The sequence below is a fragment of the Emys orbicularis genome, chromosome 10 (genome assembly GCF_028017835.1).
Source record: "Emys orbicularis isolate rEmyOrb1 chromosome 10, rEmyOrb1.hap1, whole genome shotgun sequence".
NCBI classification, from domain to species: domain Eukaryota; kingdom Metazoa; phylum Chordata; order Testudines; family Emydidae; genus Emys; species Emys orbicularis.
This window is the reverse complement of record NC_088692.1, coordinates 546,604-564,136: the sequence shown is the minus strand read 5'-3', so window position 1 is coordinate 564,136 and position 17,533 is coordinate 546,604. Positions and strand designations below refer to the sequence as shown.

The following is a 17,533-nucleotide window of genomic DNA, read 5'->3' as shown; positions in this document are numbered from 1 at the left end:
TTCACATTAAGAAGACTTAAAATTTCACAGGTTGCAACTGCATTTACCATATTGACTGATTTACAGGGTTATACCTAAGAACATCTTTTTCATTAGCTTTCCTGTGTTTTTCAGGTTCAGCATTCACACATGCAAAGAGACCAGAACAAGTCTGTGTTTTTGTTTGGTTGGCTGGGATTTTTGAGGAGGACTGGGTATTTGGCTTTGATTTTGTTTTGTTTTTTAAACGTATCATGTTCATTATGGTGGTGCCTAGGGACCAACCAAGAACAGGTCCCATCCCCCGTACTCCACCCCCATGGTGATATTCAGTGTTTGTACAGTGCCTAAGAGATAGTCCTTGCCTCAAAGAGCTTACAATCTAAACTGTGTTTGACTTCTGACCAGACTTCACCATTAGCTGTTAATCCTTAGGATGTGTATCCTATTTTTCATTATAGTAATAAATGATAACCTACATGTATACAGTTCCCCCAAACACATTACACACAGATCTCCAGTACAGATTTCATCCAAAACACTGTTGCTTGTAACAGGGCACAGCAACACCACACAACAGTTTAGAAAAAGAAGAAGGTATCCAACTGCAGGAGGAATTTAGGGAGGCAAAACAGAATTACTCACGTTGGAATCGGGCCAGAATAACAGGGTTAACACACTTATAAAAGTGCCATGCCATTTTACTGATCACGAGCGACCAGGACTTTGGGCTTACAATGAACCTAAAAATGCCACCCACGTACTACCATGCTATGCTGATGGTTCAGCATTGACTAAGAGGGATCATACATCTATTCAATCACCATTAAAAGTGGAACTAAGACACAGATTTTTTAAGTGTGGGTAATTAACGATTGGATTGATTTTAAAACAAAACGGGATGAATGTCTTTCTATAATATTCTCTAGTTCAACCACAAAACATCGGGCTCAAAGCAAGAATCACTGGATAGCCTGTGGTACATAGGACACCAAAATAGATTATCACAATGATCCTGTCTGGCCTTAAACTCCAGGAATCTATAGATAAAAGTTTGCTTTGAAAATAAAATGGTCCCTATACAGCAGCATATCATTGATATGCAAACTGCTTGGAATGGCAGGAAGGAGGTTCCCACAACCAGTGATGGGTGCCAGCATGACTCGGGGGGACAACTGTCCACGAGGCCACTAAACCCTCCTCTTTCCGACCCCTCCTTCAGACTCCTCCTGCCCCAACATCTATGAGAACTGAGTCAAAGTGGATTATGCAGAGCCACACAAAGGCACTCTAATGCAGAATAAAGGGGGACTTGGGCAGAATAGCTACTGCGGATTCTGGGCTATTTCCCCTTATAGACAAGCCCTGAGTTAGTGCATAATCTCATTGCTGAAAACCCTGTGCTTCCTCAGCATGTTCCTACTGTTGTGACACCCTTCCTTGTGTCATGTCTAAAATTAGATAGCTAGTTCTTCCCTGAAGAACTATGTATTTTTATTTGCACTTATGAGGGGCCTAGCACACTTTTGGGCACTGTAAAGTAAGACATCATCATTGTAGCACAATGTTCTCTTCAAACAGATAGGTATATGCAAATTCCACCACAGATAAAAACAATCCTACAAAACTCTAGCTGAGTTTGGCAGACAAGGTTTTAGTATAATTAACACACTGGGCCCCACACAGAAGCACAAGATGAAGTTCTGCAAAATGCTCCTGAAGCTGATGATCTGAAACTCCTCTTTCTCATATATAATTTCTTGAATGATACTGTAGATCTCACCACAAAAAAGCACAAAATTTGTGGCGCTTAAGAAATGTAGGGCTGTAGAGGAACACTGCTGCTCTTGGGTAATTCCTTTTGAGCCCTAGCCACCATATCCGGTTAGATAAAACACTTGTAGTGTAATTTACATTAGTCTTTCTTTAAGCTAAGACATTTCCTTTTGAACATCAAATAGGGAAAAGGAGCAATTTTCTCTAATCCCTTCTCTCCCCTCTTATCAAGGGCCCTTCACATGTGTATTTTATTGAAGTCATTTTTATATCAAAACATAACTAACTCAGTCTACACAGTTACTTTTCATAATGAATTATACAAACATTACACAGGATGGCTGCTTACTAGCACTTGCCACTGGCTTGAAATGCAACATGAATTTGTCTCCCCAAGTGTAAGGGGAGAAAAGGGGAAGTAAAGACTCTGACCTTTCAGTTTTCTTCACAGCTTAATGAGTCTAACAGAGAAAATCCTCATGACTGGCCAAATCTCAGAAAGATAAAGAGGGAGTCAGCAGTATGTACCAATACTGCAAATTTATTTTGAGAACATGTCAAATTCAAATACTTTAAAGCAAAGAATATGCAGGTCTGCTGGGTTAACAATCCTGGGATGGAGGGAGAAGTGTGTAAACCTCATTATTCAGTCCATGACCAAGAGGATACTAATAGTATTATAGAGAAAGATGTGCTTTTCAAGGGGCAGGGAGAAACAGGGTCTTTCTAGCTTTAGTAATTAAAGAAGATGAAAGCTGCCCTGATGTCTGTGCCCCCCCAGTTATTAAGGAAGCACAGAAAGGCTGGAGAAGAAAGGTGCTTGCTGGTATGTGAGAAGGCAGGGAGAAATGAATGAGTGACTGCTAGCTCAGTGATACAGAATAGTGTTACTATTCTGCCTACGGGCCCCACTCATGGGCCAGGACCCCATTGTGCTAGGTGCTGCACAAACAGAACAAAAAAGACAGCCCTGCCCCCAAAAAGAGCTTACAATCTAAGGATAAGCCAAGACTTGACATATGGATACAGACAGGGCATGCAAAGAAACACTGAGACAATACTGGTCAGCATGATAGTCCTACACCAGCAGATTAATTATTATCTGTTTTTGTAGGCATCATGGCAAAGGAGAGTTTTGAAGGAGGATAATGAGTTAGTTTTACAGATGTGGATGTGGAAAAAGCTAATGTACTCAATGATTTTTTTGCCTCTGTCTTCACAAACAAGGTCAGCTCCCAGACTGCTGCACTGGGCAGCACAATATGGGGAGAAGGTGACCAGCCCTCTGTGGAGAAAGAAGTGGTTCGGGACTATTTAGAAAAACTGGACGTGCACAAGTCCATGGGGCCGGATGCGCTGCATCCAAGGGTGCTAAAGGAGTTGGTGGATGAGATTGCAGAGGCATTAGCCATTATTTTTGAAAACTCATGGCGATCGGGGGAGGTCCCGGATGACTGGAAAAAGGCTAATGTAGTGCCCATCTTTAAAAAAGGGAAGGAGGAGGATCTGGGGAACTACAGGCCAGTCAGCCTCACCTCAGTCCCTGGAAAAATCATGGAGCAGGTCCTCAAGGAATCAATTATGAAACACTTAGAGGAGAGGAAAGTGATCAGGAACAGTCAGCATGGATTCATCAAGGGGAAGTCGTGCCTGACTAACCTAATTGCCTTCTATGAGAAGATAACTGGCTCTATGGATGAGGGGAAAGCAGTGGATGTGTTATTCCTTGACTTTAGCAAAGCTTTTGATACGGTCTCCCACAGTATTCTTGCTGCCAAGTTAAAGTATGGGCTGGATGAATGGACTGTAAGGTGGATAGAAAGCTGGCTAGATCGTCGGGCTCAACGGGTAGTGATCAATGGCTCCATGTCTAGTTGGCAGCCAGTTTCAAGCGGAGTGCCCCAAGGGTCGGTCCTGGGGCCGGTTTTGTTTAATATCTTTATTAATGATCTGGAGGATGGAGTGGACTGCACTCTCAGCAAGTTTGCCGATGACACTAAACTAGGAGGCGTGGTAGATACACTAGAGGGTAGGGATCGGATACCGAGGGACCTAGACAAATTAGAGGATTGGGCCAAAAGAAACTTGATAAGGTTCAACAAGGACAAGTGCAGAGTCCTGCACTTAGGACGGAAGAATCCCATGCACAGCTACAGACTAGGGACCGAATGGCTAGGTAGCAGTTCTGCAGAAAAGGACCTAGGGGTCACAGTGGATGAGAAGCTGGATATGAGTCAACAGTGTGCTCTTGTTTCCAAGAAGGCTAACGGCATTTTGGGCTGTATAAGTAGGGGCATTGCCAGCAGATCGAGGGACGTGATCGTTCCCCTTTATTCGACATTGGTGAGGCCTCATCTGGAGTACTGTGTCCAGTTTTGGGCCCCACACTACAAGAAGGATGTGGAAAAATTGGAAAGAGTCCAGCGGAGGGCAACAAAAATGATTAGGGGTCTGGAGTGCATGACTTATGAGGAGAGGCTGAGGGGGGATTTGATAGCAGCCTACAACTACCTGAAGGGGGGTTCCAAAGAGGATGGAACTCGGCTGTTCTCAATGGTGGCAGATGACAGAACAAGGAGCAATGGTCTCAAGTTGCAGTGGGGGAGGTCTAGGTTGGATATTAGGAAACACTATTTCACTAGGAGGGTGGTGAAGCACTGGAATGCGTTACCTAGGGAGGTGGTGGAGTCTCCTTCCTTGGAGGTTTTTAAGGCCCGGCTTGACAAAGCCCTGGCTGGGATGATTTAGTTGGGAATTGGTCCTGCTTTGAGCAGGGGGTTGGACTAGATGACCTCCTGAGGTCCCTTCCAACCCTGATATTCTATGATTCTATGTTTATGGGTTTCAGAGTAGCAGCCGTGTTAGTCTGTATCCGCAAAAAGAACAGGAGTACTTGTGGCACCTTAGAGACTAACAAATTTATTAGAGCATAAGCTTTCGTGGGCATCCGAAGAAGTGGGTTGTAGCCCACGAAAGCTTATGCTCTAATAAATTTGTTAGTCTCTAAGGTGCCACAAGTACTCCTGTTCTTTTTATGTTTATGGGGAGTTCTTCCCAAGCGTGAGAGGCAGCATGGGGAAAAAAGCACAAAGGCGCTTGCAAGAAAACCTAGTAAGTGGGCGACGGGAGGCTGCCACCAGGGGCTGATCAGAGGCGAGGATCAAAATCAGGATAGCAAATTGGAGATGATAGTTGGGGAGGTTAGACCACAAAGGGCCTAGAAAGTGTGGACAAGCACCTTATGTTTGATGTGAGAGAGAAGGGGGAAACAGTGGAGGGATGCAAAGAGTGGGGCGACATGGTCAAAGCAATAGCCTAGGAAAGTGATCTTTACAGCAGCATTTGGAATGGATATGAGTACGGCAAGATTTAATTTGTCAAGGCTAGAAAGAGGGATGTCGCAGAAATCCAGAGACGGGGTGATGAGAGCTTGGCCAAGAGTTTTAGCTGTGTGGATGGATAAGAAAGGCCATATCTTAGACACGTGATGCATAAAGAATAGATATGATTTAGACAAAGCCTACAGGTGAGGACCTAGAGAGATTTCCAAGTCAAAGACAACAGCCAAGTTATGGGCCTGAGTTACAGGCAGGATGACAGTATTGGCCACAGTGATCAAGAAAGGAGGCAGCTAGATTTGCAGAGGAGGGAGAAAAGCAGCTGTTTTAGCCAATTTTAGCTTAAATGTTAAATGTTCACAAGGAGATGTCAGAGAGACAGGATGAAATTTTAGTTTGGACAGAAGGAGACAGGTCTGGAGTAAAGAGGAAGATCTGTGTGTCGTTAGCGTAGAGATGGTTATTGAATTTGTATTTGTGGATGAGATTACCCAGAGATAAGGTGTAGAAGGAGAAGGGTAGGGGACAAAGAACAGAGCCTTGTGGAACACCCACACAAAGGTGAAGGGAGGACAAGAAGGATCCTCCGAAGAACATTCTGAAGGGGAGATTAAAGACGTAGTAGGAGAACCAGGAGAGGACAGAGGCATGGAAGCCAAGAAAGGACATGATTTCAAGAAGAGCATGGTCAACACTGTCAATCAGGGCTTTGGAGCGGAGCCCGGAGCTGGAGCGCAGAGCAGTAGGTTTGTGCCCGGAGCTGGAGCGGAGCCGGAGTGGAGCAATTGAAAAATTTGATTGCTCCAAATCCCTGCTGTCAAAGGCAGCTAACAGATCAAGGAAGATGAGGATGCAGTACTGGTTCTAAGCAGTGGCTAAGAAGAGGTCATTAGAGACTTTGGCAAGAGAGGTTTCAGAGGAGTGCAAGGAGTGGAAGCTTGATTGGGGAATGTCTAGGATGGAATTGGAGAGGAACACCAAACAGTGATTGTAGTCAGTGCACTTAATGAACTTAGAAATTAAACAGAAATGGGGCAGTAGTTGAAGACGCAAGTGGGGTCAAGGGTAGGTTAAAATAGTGGTTCTCAAGCAGGGGTATGTGTACTCTTGGGGGTACATCAACTCATCTAGAGATTTGCCTAGTTTTACAACAGGCTACATAAAAAGCACTAGCAAAGTCAATACAAACTAAAATTTCATACAGACAATGACTTGTTTATACTGCTCTGCATAATTTACACTGAAATGTAATATTTATATCCCAATTGATTTATTTTATAGTTATATGGTAAAAATGAGAAAGTAAGCAATTTTTCAGTAATAGTGTTCTGTGACACTTTTGTATTTTTATGTCTGCAAGTAGTTTTTAAGTGAGATGAAACTTGGGGTACACAAGACAAATCAGACTCCTGAAAGGGGTACAGTAGTCTGGAAAAGTTGAGAGCCACTGGCTTAAAATACCCCAGCCCAAAATGAGGAACAGCAGGTGGGAGGATCACAGTTCCTTTCAGAAAAGAATGCCATTCCCCCCAGTCTCCTACCAACGCAAGCACCTTTAGAAGGGGTCATGCTAGGCTCTATCACACGATGGCAATGCAAATACAGGTCTTTAGATTTTTAGAAAGAGGAGCAGGTATTACAGAGGTGACCAGGAGTGACAAAAGCTTCCCCCACAAACTGCTGAAGACATCATAGGGATAGTAGGAGCACAGCTTGAGTCATGTTTGCCGTTGTTTGCCTTGCTCTCTCAGGTTTGCTATAATGTGTTTTATCCACTGGGGAGACTTACACCACAGCTTAATCAGCAAAAGGCATTTTAACAGAATCGGACATAAAACAATTCTATCCTGAACAATCCTGCATATTTGTGTTTTAACTGAAGTTTTAAAATAGTCAGTCATTCTGAGCACCACTGTGACGGGTGCTGGAAGTGAGTCCAGAGATACATCACTAGACATGTGGAGCACTTTCTCTCATGTGTTCCAATCTACTGATGAAGATACTATAAAAGCACTTCTGGTGTTATTGATTCATGGTAGTGATCTAAGGCCCAATCAGGATCTCAGCCCCACTAAGAGAAGTGTTGTACATACATACAAAAAGATGCCCCCTACCCCCAAAAGCTTACAAAATAATTTGAAATATGATGGAAAAAGTGAGCGTGACAAACATTAGAAAGGAATGTGATCACTTCATCTAGCTATGGTGTTCCATAGGTCAGCTATTGCACAACTGTGATGGAATATTTGCCCCACACAAGCCTTAACTGGGTTAACCGTATATGCTGCACCTGGAGGGAGGCCAGAGCTTGATAAGCGCTACTTACAGATGAACCTCACCTGTTGGAGAAGCAGGGCTAGGAGTATAGAGCCAGGAAGTGAGAGCAGTAAACGGCTGTGCAGTCACTGCCTAGATGGAAAGGCAATTGTCCAGGGACAAGGAGGAAATCCAGGGGGAGAGTAAGCCCTAGAATCCTATCCTGAACTAGAGAGGCTGGGAAGGGTGAGGTAGCCATGGGGTGCACAGGATGCTCCAGTGATAAACCTAAAGATAAGCCAGGAGATAAAAAGATGGGGTAGGATGGAGCCCAGGGAAACAGCAACAGGTCTGTGATTGAGCAGACCTAGGTTGCTAGTCATAGGATCTGGAACTCGAAGTAGTGGGTAGACCTAGGTTCCCTTACCGGCCACTGGGAAAATGGCACTGGACCTATTCTTGGAATAGAAGACTGCCTAAGATAGCATATGGACAGCTTGTCTAGTGGAACTTTATTGAAGAAGGGGGGAGTACTATACAGTGACTGGGCCAGAGGGCTAGGTTATGAAGAGGAAGTGCCCTGAGTCATTGGGAGAGAGAGAGGTCACACTGTGAGCAACTGATGGAAGAGGGAGCAAAACCAGGTGAAAGCTAATTACAGACCCAGCCACAAGGGGCACCTATGGTGAGTAGAACCCCATTACAACTTGGTTCCTAATAATTTGAAAGGGGCTGTTTTTGTGTCCTCTTACGCTTAAAACCAATTTCACACTCTAATGTCCTAGCACTTGGAATACAACCATCTGGTGATATAGACGTGGGAGGTTAACCCTTTAGCGTAATTGAATTGAATTACGCTAATTCTATAGCATGTTAAATTTGATGTGATCACAAGGATATTATGCTACTACACTTTAATGATATTGAGTGCATCTGGACACACTGCTTCAATAAAGAAGTCCATATCCAGGAATATAGAGAACTTTGAAGAACTACATTAAATGCTACACTTCCTAGTTTAGTACACATCAGTAATGCTACAATAAATCATATACTGACTGGATCTATTTAGAGGATGTTAGAAAACAAGGAAGAGCATGATGTATTTGCCCTTGGAAGCAAAGCTCTGACACATTGCTGTGTTTGCTCAAGAAATGAATGTAAAGAAAGTAAAATCATGTTCTATTCAATGAGTCAAGTTCAGGATCCTTTTGTCCACAAAATCTCCTGACTTGGCACATGGCCTTTAAAGTAGAGTATTTATTGTGGTTATAACATTTGAAAACTCCCACACATCTGAGTAATTTCACAACCTTTTTGCATCCCACACAGGCTGTATATATATACACACTGAATACACTGTACTTAGAAGGTGGGAGTTTTATGGTGTGCTACTCTGTTTTCAGGAAATCTTCCCAACAGATGACCCTTTCTGATAAATTATTTAACTAACTTTTACTGCACTGTAGCTCACTGGCCTAGAAATAGACTTTAAGGCCAGAAGGTACCATAGTGATCATCCTTCTAGTGTGACCTTCTGCACATTGCAGGCCATAGAACCTCACACACCCACTCCTCTAATAGTCCCATAACCTCTTGAGGACTTCAGTAACCACCAATCTTGATTTAAAGACTTCAAGTTATGGAGAATCCACCATTTACTCTTGTTCAAACCAGCAAGTGACTCATGCCCCATGCTGCAGAGGAAGGTGGAAACCCCGGGGCCTCTGCCAATCTGACCGGGGGGAAATTCCTTCCCAATCCCAAATATGGTCATCAGTTAGACCCCCAAACATGTTGTCAAGACCCACCAGCCAGACACCTGGGAAAGAATTCACTGTAGTAACTCAGAACTCTCCCCATCTAATGTCCCATCTCCAGCCATTGGGGATACTTGCTACTATCAGTCACAGATGGGCCACTTGCCATTGTAAGCAATCTCATACCATTCCCTCCATAAACTTATGCAGTTCCATTGTGAAACTAGTTAGATTTTTTTGCCCCCATGGCTCCTCATGGAAGGCTATTCCAGAACTTCACTCCCCTGATGGTTAGAAACCTTCATCTAATTTCAAGCCTAAACTTGTTGATGGCCAGTTTATATCCATAGACTATCAGGGTTGGCAGGGACCTCAGGAGGTCATCTAGTCCAACCCCCTGCTCAAAGCAGGGCCAATCCCCAAATGGCCCCCTCAAGGATTGAACTCACAACCCTGGGCTTGGCAGGCCAATGCTCAAACCACTGAGCTATCCCTCCTTCTCAAAGCTCAGTGGTTTGAGCATTGGCCTGCCAAGCCCAGGGTTGTGAGTTCAATCCTTGAGGGGGCCATTTGGGGATTGGCCCTGCTTTGAGCAGGGGGTTGGACTACATGACCTCCTGAGGTCCCTTCCAACCCTGATATTCTATATACTCCAAGTTACCTTATCCGTTTATATCCATGTGTGCCAACATTGGCGTTTAAGTTAAGCGCCAGGGAGGGAGAAGAGTTATTTATCCCTCTGATGTATTTATAGAGAGCAATCATATCTCCCCTCAGCCGTTGTTATGTTAGGCTAAACAAGCCAAATTCCTTAAGTCTCCTCTCATAAGGTAGATTCTCTATTCCTCTGATCATCCTATTAGCCCTTCTCTGCACCTGTTCCAGTTTGAATCCATCTTTCTTGAACACAGGAGACCAGAATTGCACACAGTATTCCAGATGAAGTCTCCTGTATAGTGGTAATGACACTTTCTTATCTCTACTGGAAAGACCAGAACTGGGACCAAGCTGTAAAGTTTGCTGTAATGTTCAATGTTGCTCTGATCCAGACCTCTGGTTCAGGACATCTCTGCTAATTACAATACATACCTTTATCAAACAAGGCACAATGACTTGTGTGTTTTCAGGAAAAAACTTACGCCAGTTTTGAATTTGAGGGGGTATAGGGGAAGCAGTGGTACTCTCCCATGTTTTACTCATGTTAGTCACCACAATATGATACTGCTCATGGGAGATTGCACAAATGTTTAAAATAGGATTGTTCCTGCTCTCTGAGCTTCTTCAGAGGGGTCTGAATATGCCCACTGGCTTTGCTAGGTTCATTCTGATTAAGGAACAAAAATAAGTAGTGGTATCTCCCAAACGCCACCCCACCAATGGTGCTAAAAAATTAAATGTAGTTCACAGTAGATTGAGCAGTTCTGTGATCTCTCCTCCTTTCTCACATGAGGAATGGAATAGTTAACAATGGTGACAATTAAACCCTCATTGGGCATCTGAGTTATGGCTTGCCTACATGGGGAAACAGACTGGAATAGATTTTAATTTGGAAGTGGATTAAGTTAAACCACAAAATAGCACCCTTAGTGCAGAATACCTCCCCATGGGGTGTTAGCGTGCTTTAAAAGTCATACCCTAGCTGATTCTACAATGTCTCCTCCGTGTAGACAAACCCATACCCCTCATTGAAATGAAAGAGGTAGTTCACCCTCTGAGCTATTGTTCCAGGCTCTCTGCAGACTCATGTAGCTATTTCTGCATTGGTTATATTCAGTTCACAGTGTTGAGGTTTTCTTTGCAGTCATAACACTTAGAGAGTTACTTTTTCCCATTAAATCTGAGATTCTGAAGAACAAGAAAGTATCTTAAGAGAGGCATTGGTATGCTGTACTACCGCATACCAGCTTAATCTGAGCCATGATTTAAGCCAACTAATATTCTAGAGGTACCTGGATTCCAATATCCTCCTCATCATCTTTTTCCTTTATGCCGCTTTTCCTGGTGAGGATCGCAGCAGCATGGAAAATAGGGAGGGCCAGACCTTCTTTTCCTCCACAACAGGTTCCAGCTCCTCCTGGGGGATTCCCCAGCATTCCCAGGCCAGGTGGGAGATATAATCCCTCCAGCATGTCCTGGGTCGGCCTCGGGGACTCCGCCCAGTGGGACATGCCCAGTAGAGTTCCAATGGAAGTTTCCATGGGCATCCTTATCAGGTGCCTGAACCAACTCAGCTAGCTCCTCTCGATCCAGAGGACTAGGTTTTTTTCTTAAATAGTCACTTAACTTTTTTCTATCCAAAACTGTCTTATCTTAATAACTTTCAGAAGCTGCCTTAGGGCCCAATCCTACAAACACTTTACTCATGAAAGGAGTAGCATCAGTTGGTAAAACTACTCAGGTTCAGAAGCATCTACAGACCTGAGCCTGTAGATATCTTTGTACTAATTACTTGCCAATTAGTTTTGTTTGCAAATATGTGAAAGATGAAGGTCTTGTGACCTTTGATGCTTTCAGTTTTTGTTTTGTAAGCAGCAATTTAGTTTTCACTTTGTTTTATCAGATTGTATCACCTACTGCTAAAAATTACTAATTAACTAAAAATGTTACTCATTTCAGCTTAATTTCAGTTTGTCCACCACATTTTCAAAATTAGTGAAGGTATAATACAGATAGTAAGCAGATCTCTCTGAAACATCATAACAAAATTGATTACACATTCCTATACCATTAAAGCCTTAAAAAGAACTTCAAATTAAAATGAAAGCACAAAACCAAAATTCCTGTTTTATAATGTACAGCGTTCACTACTGTGTCTACAGGGACTAGTGAATATGTAGTTAAGTTTGGTGAAGGATTTAGCCTTGAGAGATACTTTTCCCCTGCAGGCAAATATGTGTTATAACATCCCAAAGAAAAGCTGCCCAAGAAAGGATGAAGTGGCAAATTTAACACTGCCAAAAAGGCATTACTTTAAAACTGTCAATTGCAAATATGAATAAAGTTTTAAATATGCAATTCTAAAGACACTATTTTTGTAAAAGCCTTTTACATGTTTTTTGGTGAGGTTTAAATTGGTTTAACCCTTAATTTCTTTGTTTTTATTTGTGCTGTTTACACTATTAACATTATTTTAACATAACTTTCTATAGGGTATATGCTAGCCAGGAATGTAGCTGTTTGTAAACTGCACATCTGTTAGACAGTCAGATTTAACACTGCAATCTGGAACTAGTGACATGTTACTTCATGTGGGAAGGATCTACTCAGTTCCCCATTTAAAAAGCACACTTCTCTGAAATATTTCTGCCTACATAACACCCTGACTACTGTAGTTCAAAGAAATTAAAGAAAATCTCCTTTTCATTCAGCTGTTACTCTGTATTTATAGTCAGTTTTGCTGTTTCCGCTTGTATAATTAGGCCCCACTCCTGAAATCAGATCTGTGCAAGTGAACCTCTGGTGCTGATGTAGAGTTCTAAAGTTAGAGACAAGGAAAACGAGAGAGATCCCAGTTTTAAATGGGTCGGCGTCAGCAATAACCTCAACGATCTGACCAACGTTTTCCTGAGTAAAAGAGGTCTTGGTAAGGCTAGGTGTGTACTACTGCTGAGGACACAATTTGCCTACAAAGTCAACATGTTACCTAACTGGTAGCTCTGGAAAGCACTTTGGGATACCCAGAATATGATGGGTGCAATAGAAAACCCAATTTTACTCTGTTCTCTCATTCACTACACTGCTGTTTTTCTCAGGAAATGAGACTAACCTTTATGGATTTCACAGCAGTCCCTGTGTAATGTTCTAGCCACCGACGCTTCCATTATTCCATGAGACATCAGCACCTGCAGAAACCGTCGATGACCATCAGTCATCTGGGTAGCCATTGAAATGTTACACTAGGTTTAAAAAGCTGCAGAAGGAATAAACTGGAATTAGATGCACACATTCAAGCAAAATATTTATCTATATGCACATTTGTAAATACCTTCTATCAAATCAATCCAGATCTGATACTGAAGAAAGAAAAATAAGTTCCCAACAGCACAAATTATTTTGATCTTTATATAAGATTCCAAATGAGATTTCAATTTCACAGGTACCTTTAGGAATTCCACATATAACTTTAGTTAGTTTTAATCCTATCCCCCCTTCCTGGAAAAAGTGAACATACCAGTGAGACAAGAAATTATATTAGGGCAAACTAGCATATTCATGAAGTTTTAGCTCAGAATGCACATAGGGCTTAACGTCGATGCTCTAGAGCAGTGGTTCTCAAACTTTTGTACTGGTGACCCCTTTCACATAGCAATCCTCTGTGTGCGACCGACCCCCTTATAAATTAAAAACACTTTTTTATATATTTAACACCATTATAAATACTGGAGGCAAAGCGGGGTTTGGAGTGGAGGCTGACAGCTCGCGACCCCCCATGTAATAACCTCACAACCCCCTGAGGGTTTGAGAACCCCTGTTCTAGGATATTTGTTATGAAGACACTATCACTACTTCACAGGACTCTTTCAGATATGAAATACAATGTTGCATGCATTATGCCATTGTACTAGCCATATAAAATAGTGGTATTACAGTTCTCAGTGTCTCAGTTTCCCCACCTGTAAAATGGGGGAAATGATACTGACATCCTTTGGAAAGCACTTTGAGATCCACTGAAGAAAAGCGTTATATAAAAGCTAGGTATTATTATTACAATCAGTAAAACTGTCGGTATAGTTTTGTGTTCAATCCATCTTCTGGTCATTTTATCAGAATAATATTGTCTTGTCTACTTAGCCCTGGTCTATACTAGGAGGGGGGGATCAATCTAAGTTACGCAACTTCAGCTACGAGAATAACGTAGCTGAAGTCAACGTACTTAGATTGACTTACCGTGGTGTCTTCACAGCTTCCCCATCAACTCTGCCTGCACCTCTCGCGGTGCTGGAGTACAGGAGTCAACGGGAGAGCGCTCAGGGGTCGATTTATCCCATCTAGACTAGATGCGATAAATCGATCCCCGCTGGATTTATTGCTGCCCGGGATAGTGTGGCCATAGCCTTAGACTGTAAAAGGTCAAGCATGTGGTCTGTGTGCTAAATAAAAGCATCCCTCTGAACCCTTCTCCACCTTTTGGGACACCATCCTCGGTGAGAGAAAACCCACAGCCAGCTAAGAAAGAGGCAAGAAACAAATATTAGGGCAAAGTAATACTAGTTACCCTAAGCTAGTGGCGCTCAACTTTTCAAGACTACTCTACTCCTTTCAGGAGTCTGATTTGTCTTAAATACCCCAAGTTTCACCTCACTTAAAAACTACTTGCTTACAAAATCAGACACAAAAATACAAAAGTGTCACTCCACACTATTACTGAAAAATTGCTTACTTTCTCATTTTTACCATATATTACAAAATAATCAATTGGAATATAAATATCGTACTTGCATTTCAGTGTCTAGTATATAGAGCAATATAAAACAAGTCACTGTCTGTATGAAATTTTAGTTTGTACTGACTTCACTAGTCCTTTTTATGTAACCTGTTGTAAAACGAGGCAAATATCTAAATGAGTTGATATACCCCATAGAAGATCTCTGCGTACCCCCAGGGGTACACATACCCCTGGTTGAGAACCATTGCCCTAAGCCCTTCTGTGTACTGAGCAACTCTGCCCACATTTGCCAGTCATACTGGCACATAATAAATGATGTTAAAATCCTGAACTGTTTAATTTTCTTTAGCATTGGCACATGGAATACTGTTTCTACTCCCTGGCCTTTCTAACCAATGCCAAATGCCGCCACAGGAAACAATATGCTGTAAGACTGAAGTAGCCTTTGCAACAGGAACAGAACTTGTAATTTCTCTATTCACACCACACAGATGTAAGAGCTCAGTTACTCTCCAAACTCTCAAAGCTATCACCAGCCAGAAGGTATACTGCTGGGGGCATAGTCTTACAAACAGCTTTAGGGACTGGATGAAAAGAAAATTCATAAAAGGTTTATGGTGTGTTTGGGGCTCATTCTCTCTTTAAAGTGAATTGACCAAAACCTACTGCAGCCCACTCTATCCAAAGCTTCATCTGCCCCCTGCCAACGGCCACTGTGCTCCCCTGGAGATTCTGTCAGAGGTAACAGTTCAGACTCTGTGATGTTTGGACTCTTGACTGACTGGGGCACCCACTTAAAGCCAGTTGTGACATGGTTGCTTTCCATACTGTGAAATTATTTGAGATCCACCAAATTCATGTCACCCTCGGCAAAAAAAAGAGTCCTCCGATGGAGGTAACTTTCAGTCACTACTGCCCAGGGCTGGAGTGTTACTAAGATGGCATGTGAGGCCCAGCCCCAGGCACGCAGCTGGCATGGGAAATGCTGAGGTTCCTCCTGCCCACTTGGTATTTCAGGTCTCATGCACATGTGCCCTTGACTTTAAATTGTAAATGAGGGAATTAATATTTTACCCTGAACCTACCACCTCCAAATCCCCCGCAATCTACCCTACCCCCTCCAATGCCCTACCCACAACTTACCCTGCCCCCAACCTACCTACCCCACCTCCCCCCACTCCCCACAACCTACCCTCCCCACAACTTACCCTGCCCCAACCTACTTACTCCACAACCTACCCTACCCCCTCCCCACAACTTACCCTGCCACCTACCATCCCCACCTCCTTCCACTCCCCACATCCTACCCTACCCCCTCCCAATGCCCTCTCCACGACTTACCCTGCCCCCAACCTACCTACCCCACCTCCTCCAATCCCCCACTACCTACCCTGCCCCTCCCCACAATTTACCCTCCTCCCACCTCCAACCTACCCCCTTCCCCACAACCCAACCTGCCGCCTGCCCCCCCGCTCACCCCTTCCTGCCCTGATTGGCCCGGCGCTCTTCCTTTTTCGGGCGGGACTCGAGGATTCGGCGCGCGCCGCTGTCGCCTGCTGACATCGATGACTCGGCTGGTCTGAATCCGCCTCGTCCCCGACAACAGCCCCTCCCGCGCCGTTACCCCACCCCGCGCGCTGCCCCTCCCCCTCCCACAATCCCTCCCGCGCCGCTACTCCCCCCGGCGCTGCCCCTCCCCCCCGCCTCGCGCGCTGCCCCTCCCCCTCCCACAACCCCTCCCGCGCCGCTACTCCCCCCGGCGCTACCCCTCCCCCCCCGCGCTGCCCCTCCCCCTCCCACAACCCCTCCCGCGCTGCTACTCCCCCCGGCGCTACCCCTCCCCCTGCCTCCCCCAACATCCCCCCACCTTGCGCGCTGCCCCTCCCCCCCACAACACCTCCCGCGCCGCTACTCCCCCGGCGCTACCCCTCCCCCCTCAACAATCCCCCCACCATTACCCCACCCTTGCTGCCCCCCACCGCCACCCTCTGCCTCCCCCTCCCCGTCTAACAACTTACCCCATCCCGTGCTGCCCCTCCCCCCACCACCCCATCTACCCCACCACCTCCAACAACCCCCCAATGCCACCCTCCCCCTCTAACAATCCCCCCACACACTATTCTGGTCTGCATTGCCCCTCCTGACGACCTCCAACAACCTCTTCCCCTTCGCCACTCTCCACCTCCCCCTGCCCCTCCAACAACCCCTCCCTCACTACTAACCTGCCCTGCACTGCCCCTCCCACCTCCAAGAATCCCACCCCCCCAGCACTGCCAGCCCCACCCAGCATCCTCCCTGCCCAGTGTTCTCCTGCCTCCCCCTCAGTTCCTGGCACTGTCCCTCCCCTTGAGCATTCCTACAGCTACCAGCCCCCTGGCGCAGTAGCCTCTCCGCTACAGCCCCTGGGGTATCTCTCACACCTTCACCTCCATGCCCCAAGCCCTCCTGCGGTTCCCTGCTGCCCATGGCCTGGCAGCTGGGCAGGGAGATGAACTGCATGATCTCACCAGGCTTTTCATTTCTAGGTGCTGTGGTCTGGCACTTGCCTCGCCTACTGCAGGCCATCGCGGGTGCTGTGTGCTATTGTGGCTATGCTGCTGTGGGCGCCTCAGGCCATCATTATGCTGCTGTGGGCCATTCTGGGCATTACTGCAGGCCATCACAGTCATGGTTGCTATGAGCCATCCCAGCTATAAAGATCAGTTGGAGTATTTTTGCTTACAGTTCCTAGCGCTAAAGATTGGGTGAAGGCCCTTGGCTGAAATTCATCCCTCGCTATTGGTCCTAGGGAATTAGAGTCTGTTACCTTGAGAGTAAAAGTTAGAAACCTTTTCTCTTGAGGTGTCAGTTGATTCTCCCAGCCCCTTTCTAGGAACACAGGATCAGATCATGCACTGAGCCATGCTGCCCACTTTTTGGCACTTGAGTGGCTATGGCCTCCATCTACACTGCAAAGTGGTCACATTAGCAGCTCGAGTTTCAGCAGCACTTCACCCTTAGTCTGTAACTCCTGACTGGCCAGCCTACTTGAGTTAAAA

At 44.9% G+C, this 17,533-nt stretch overlaps 1 protein-coding gene across 4 annotated transcripts in view; it reads right to left on the bottom strand.

Annotated features, from left to right (window-relative positions):
- The window catches only part of NSMCE1 (NSE1 homolog, SMC5-SMC6 complex component), a 29,555-nt gene extending 12,516 nt beyond the window's left edge, over positions 1–17,039 (bottom strand). For 3 of the 4 annotated variants that reach the window (XM_065411784.1, XM_065411786.1, XM_065411787.1), the window contains exons 1-2: positions 15,973–16,093; positions 12,876–13,019 (exon numbers count right to left, since the gene is read on the bottom strand). In XM_065411784.1, coding sequence (XP_065267856.1) covers positions 12,876–12,993 — 118 coding nt within the window. In that variant the 5' untranslated portion in view covers positions 12,994–13,019; positions 15,973–16,093. Of the gene's footprint in view, positions 1–12,875; positions 13,020–15,972; positions 16,094–17,002 lie in introns of those variants that run through there. The other variant, XM_065411785.1, reaches the window with a different exon arrangement.
- Between the last annotated feature and the right edge of the window lie 494 nt (positions 17,040–17,533).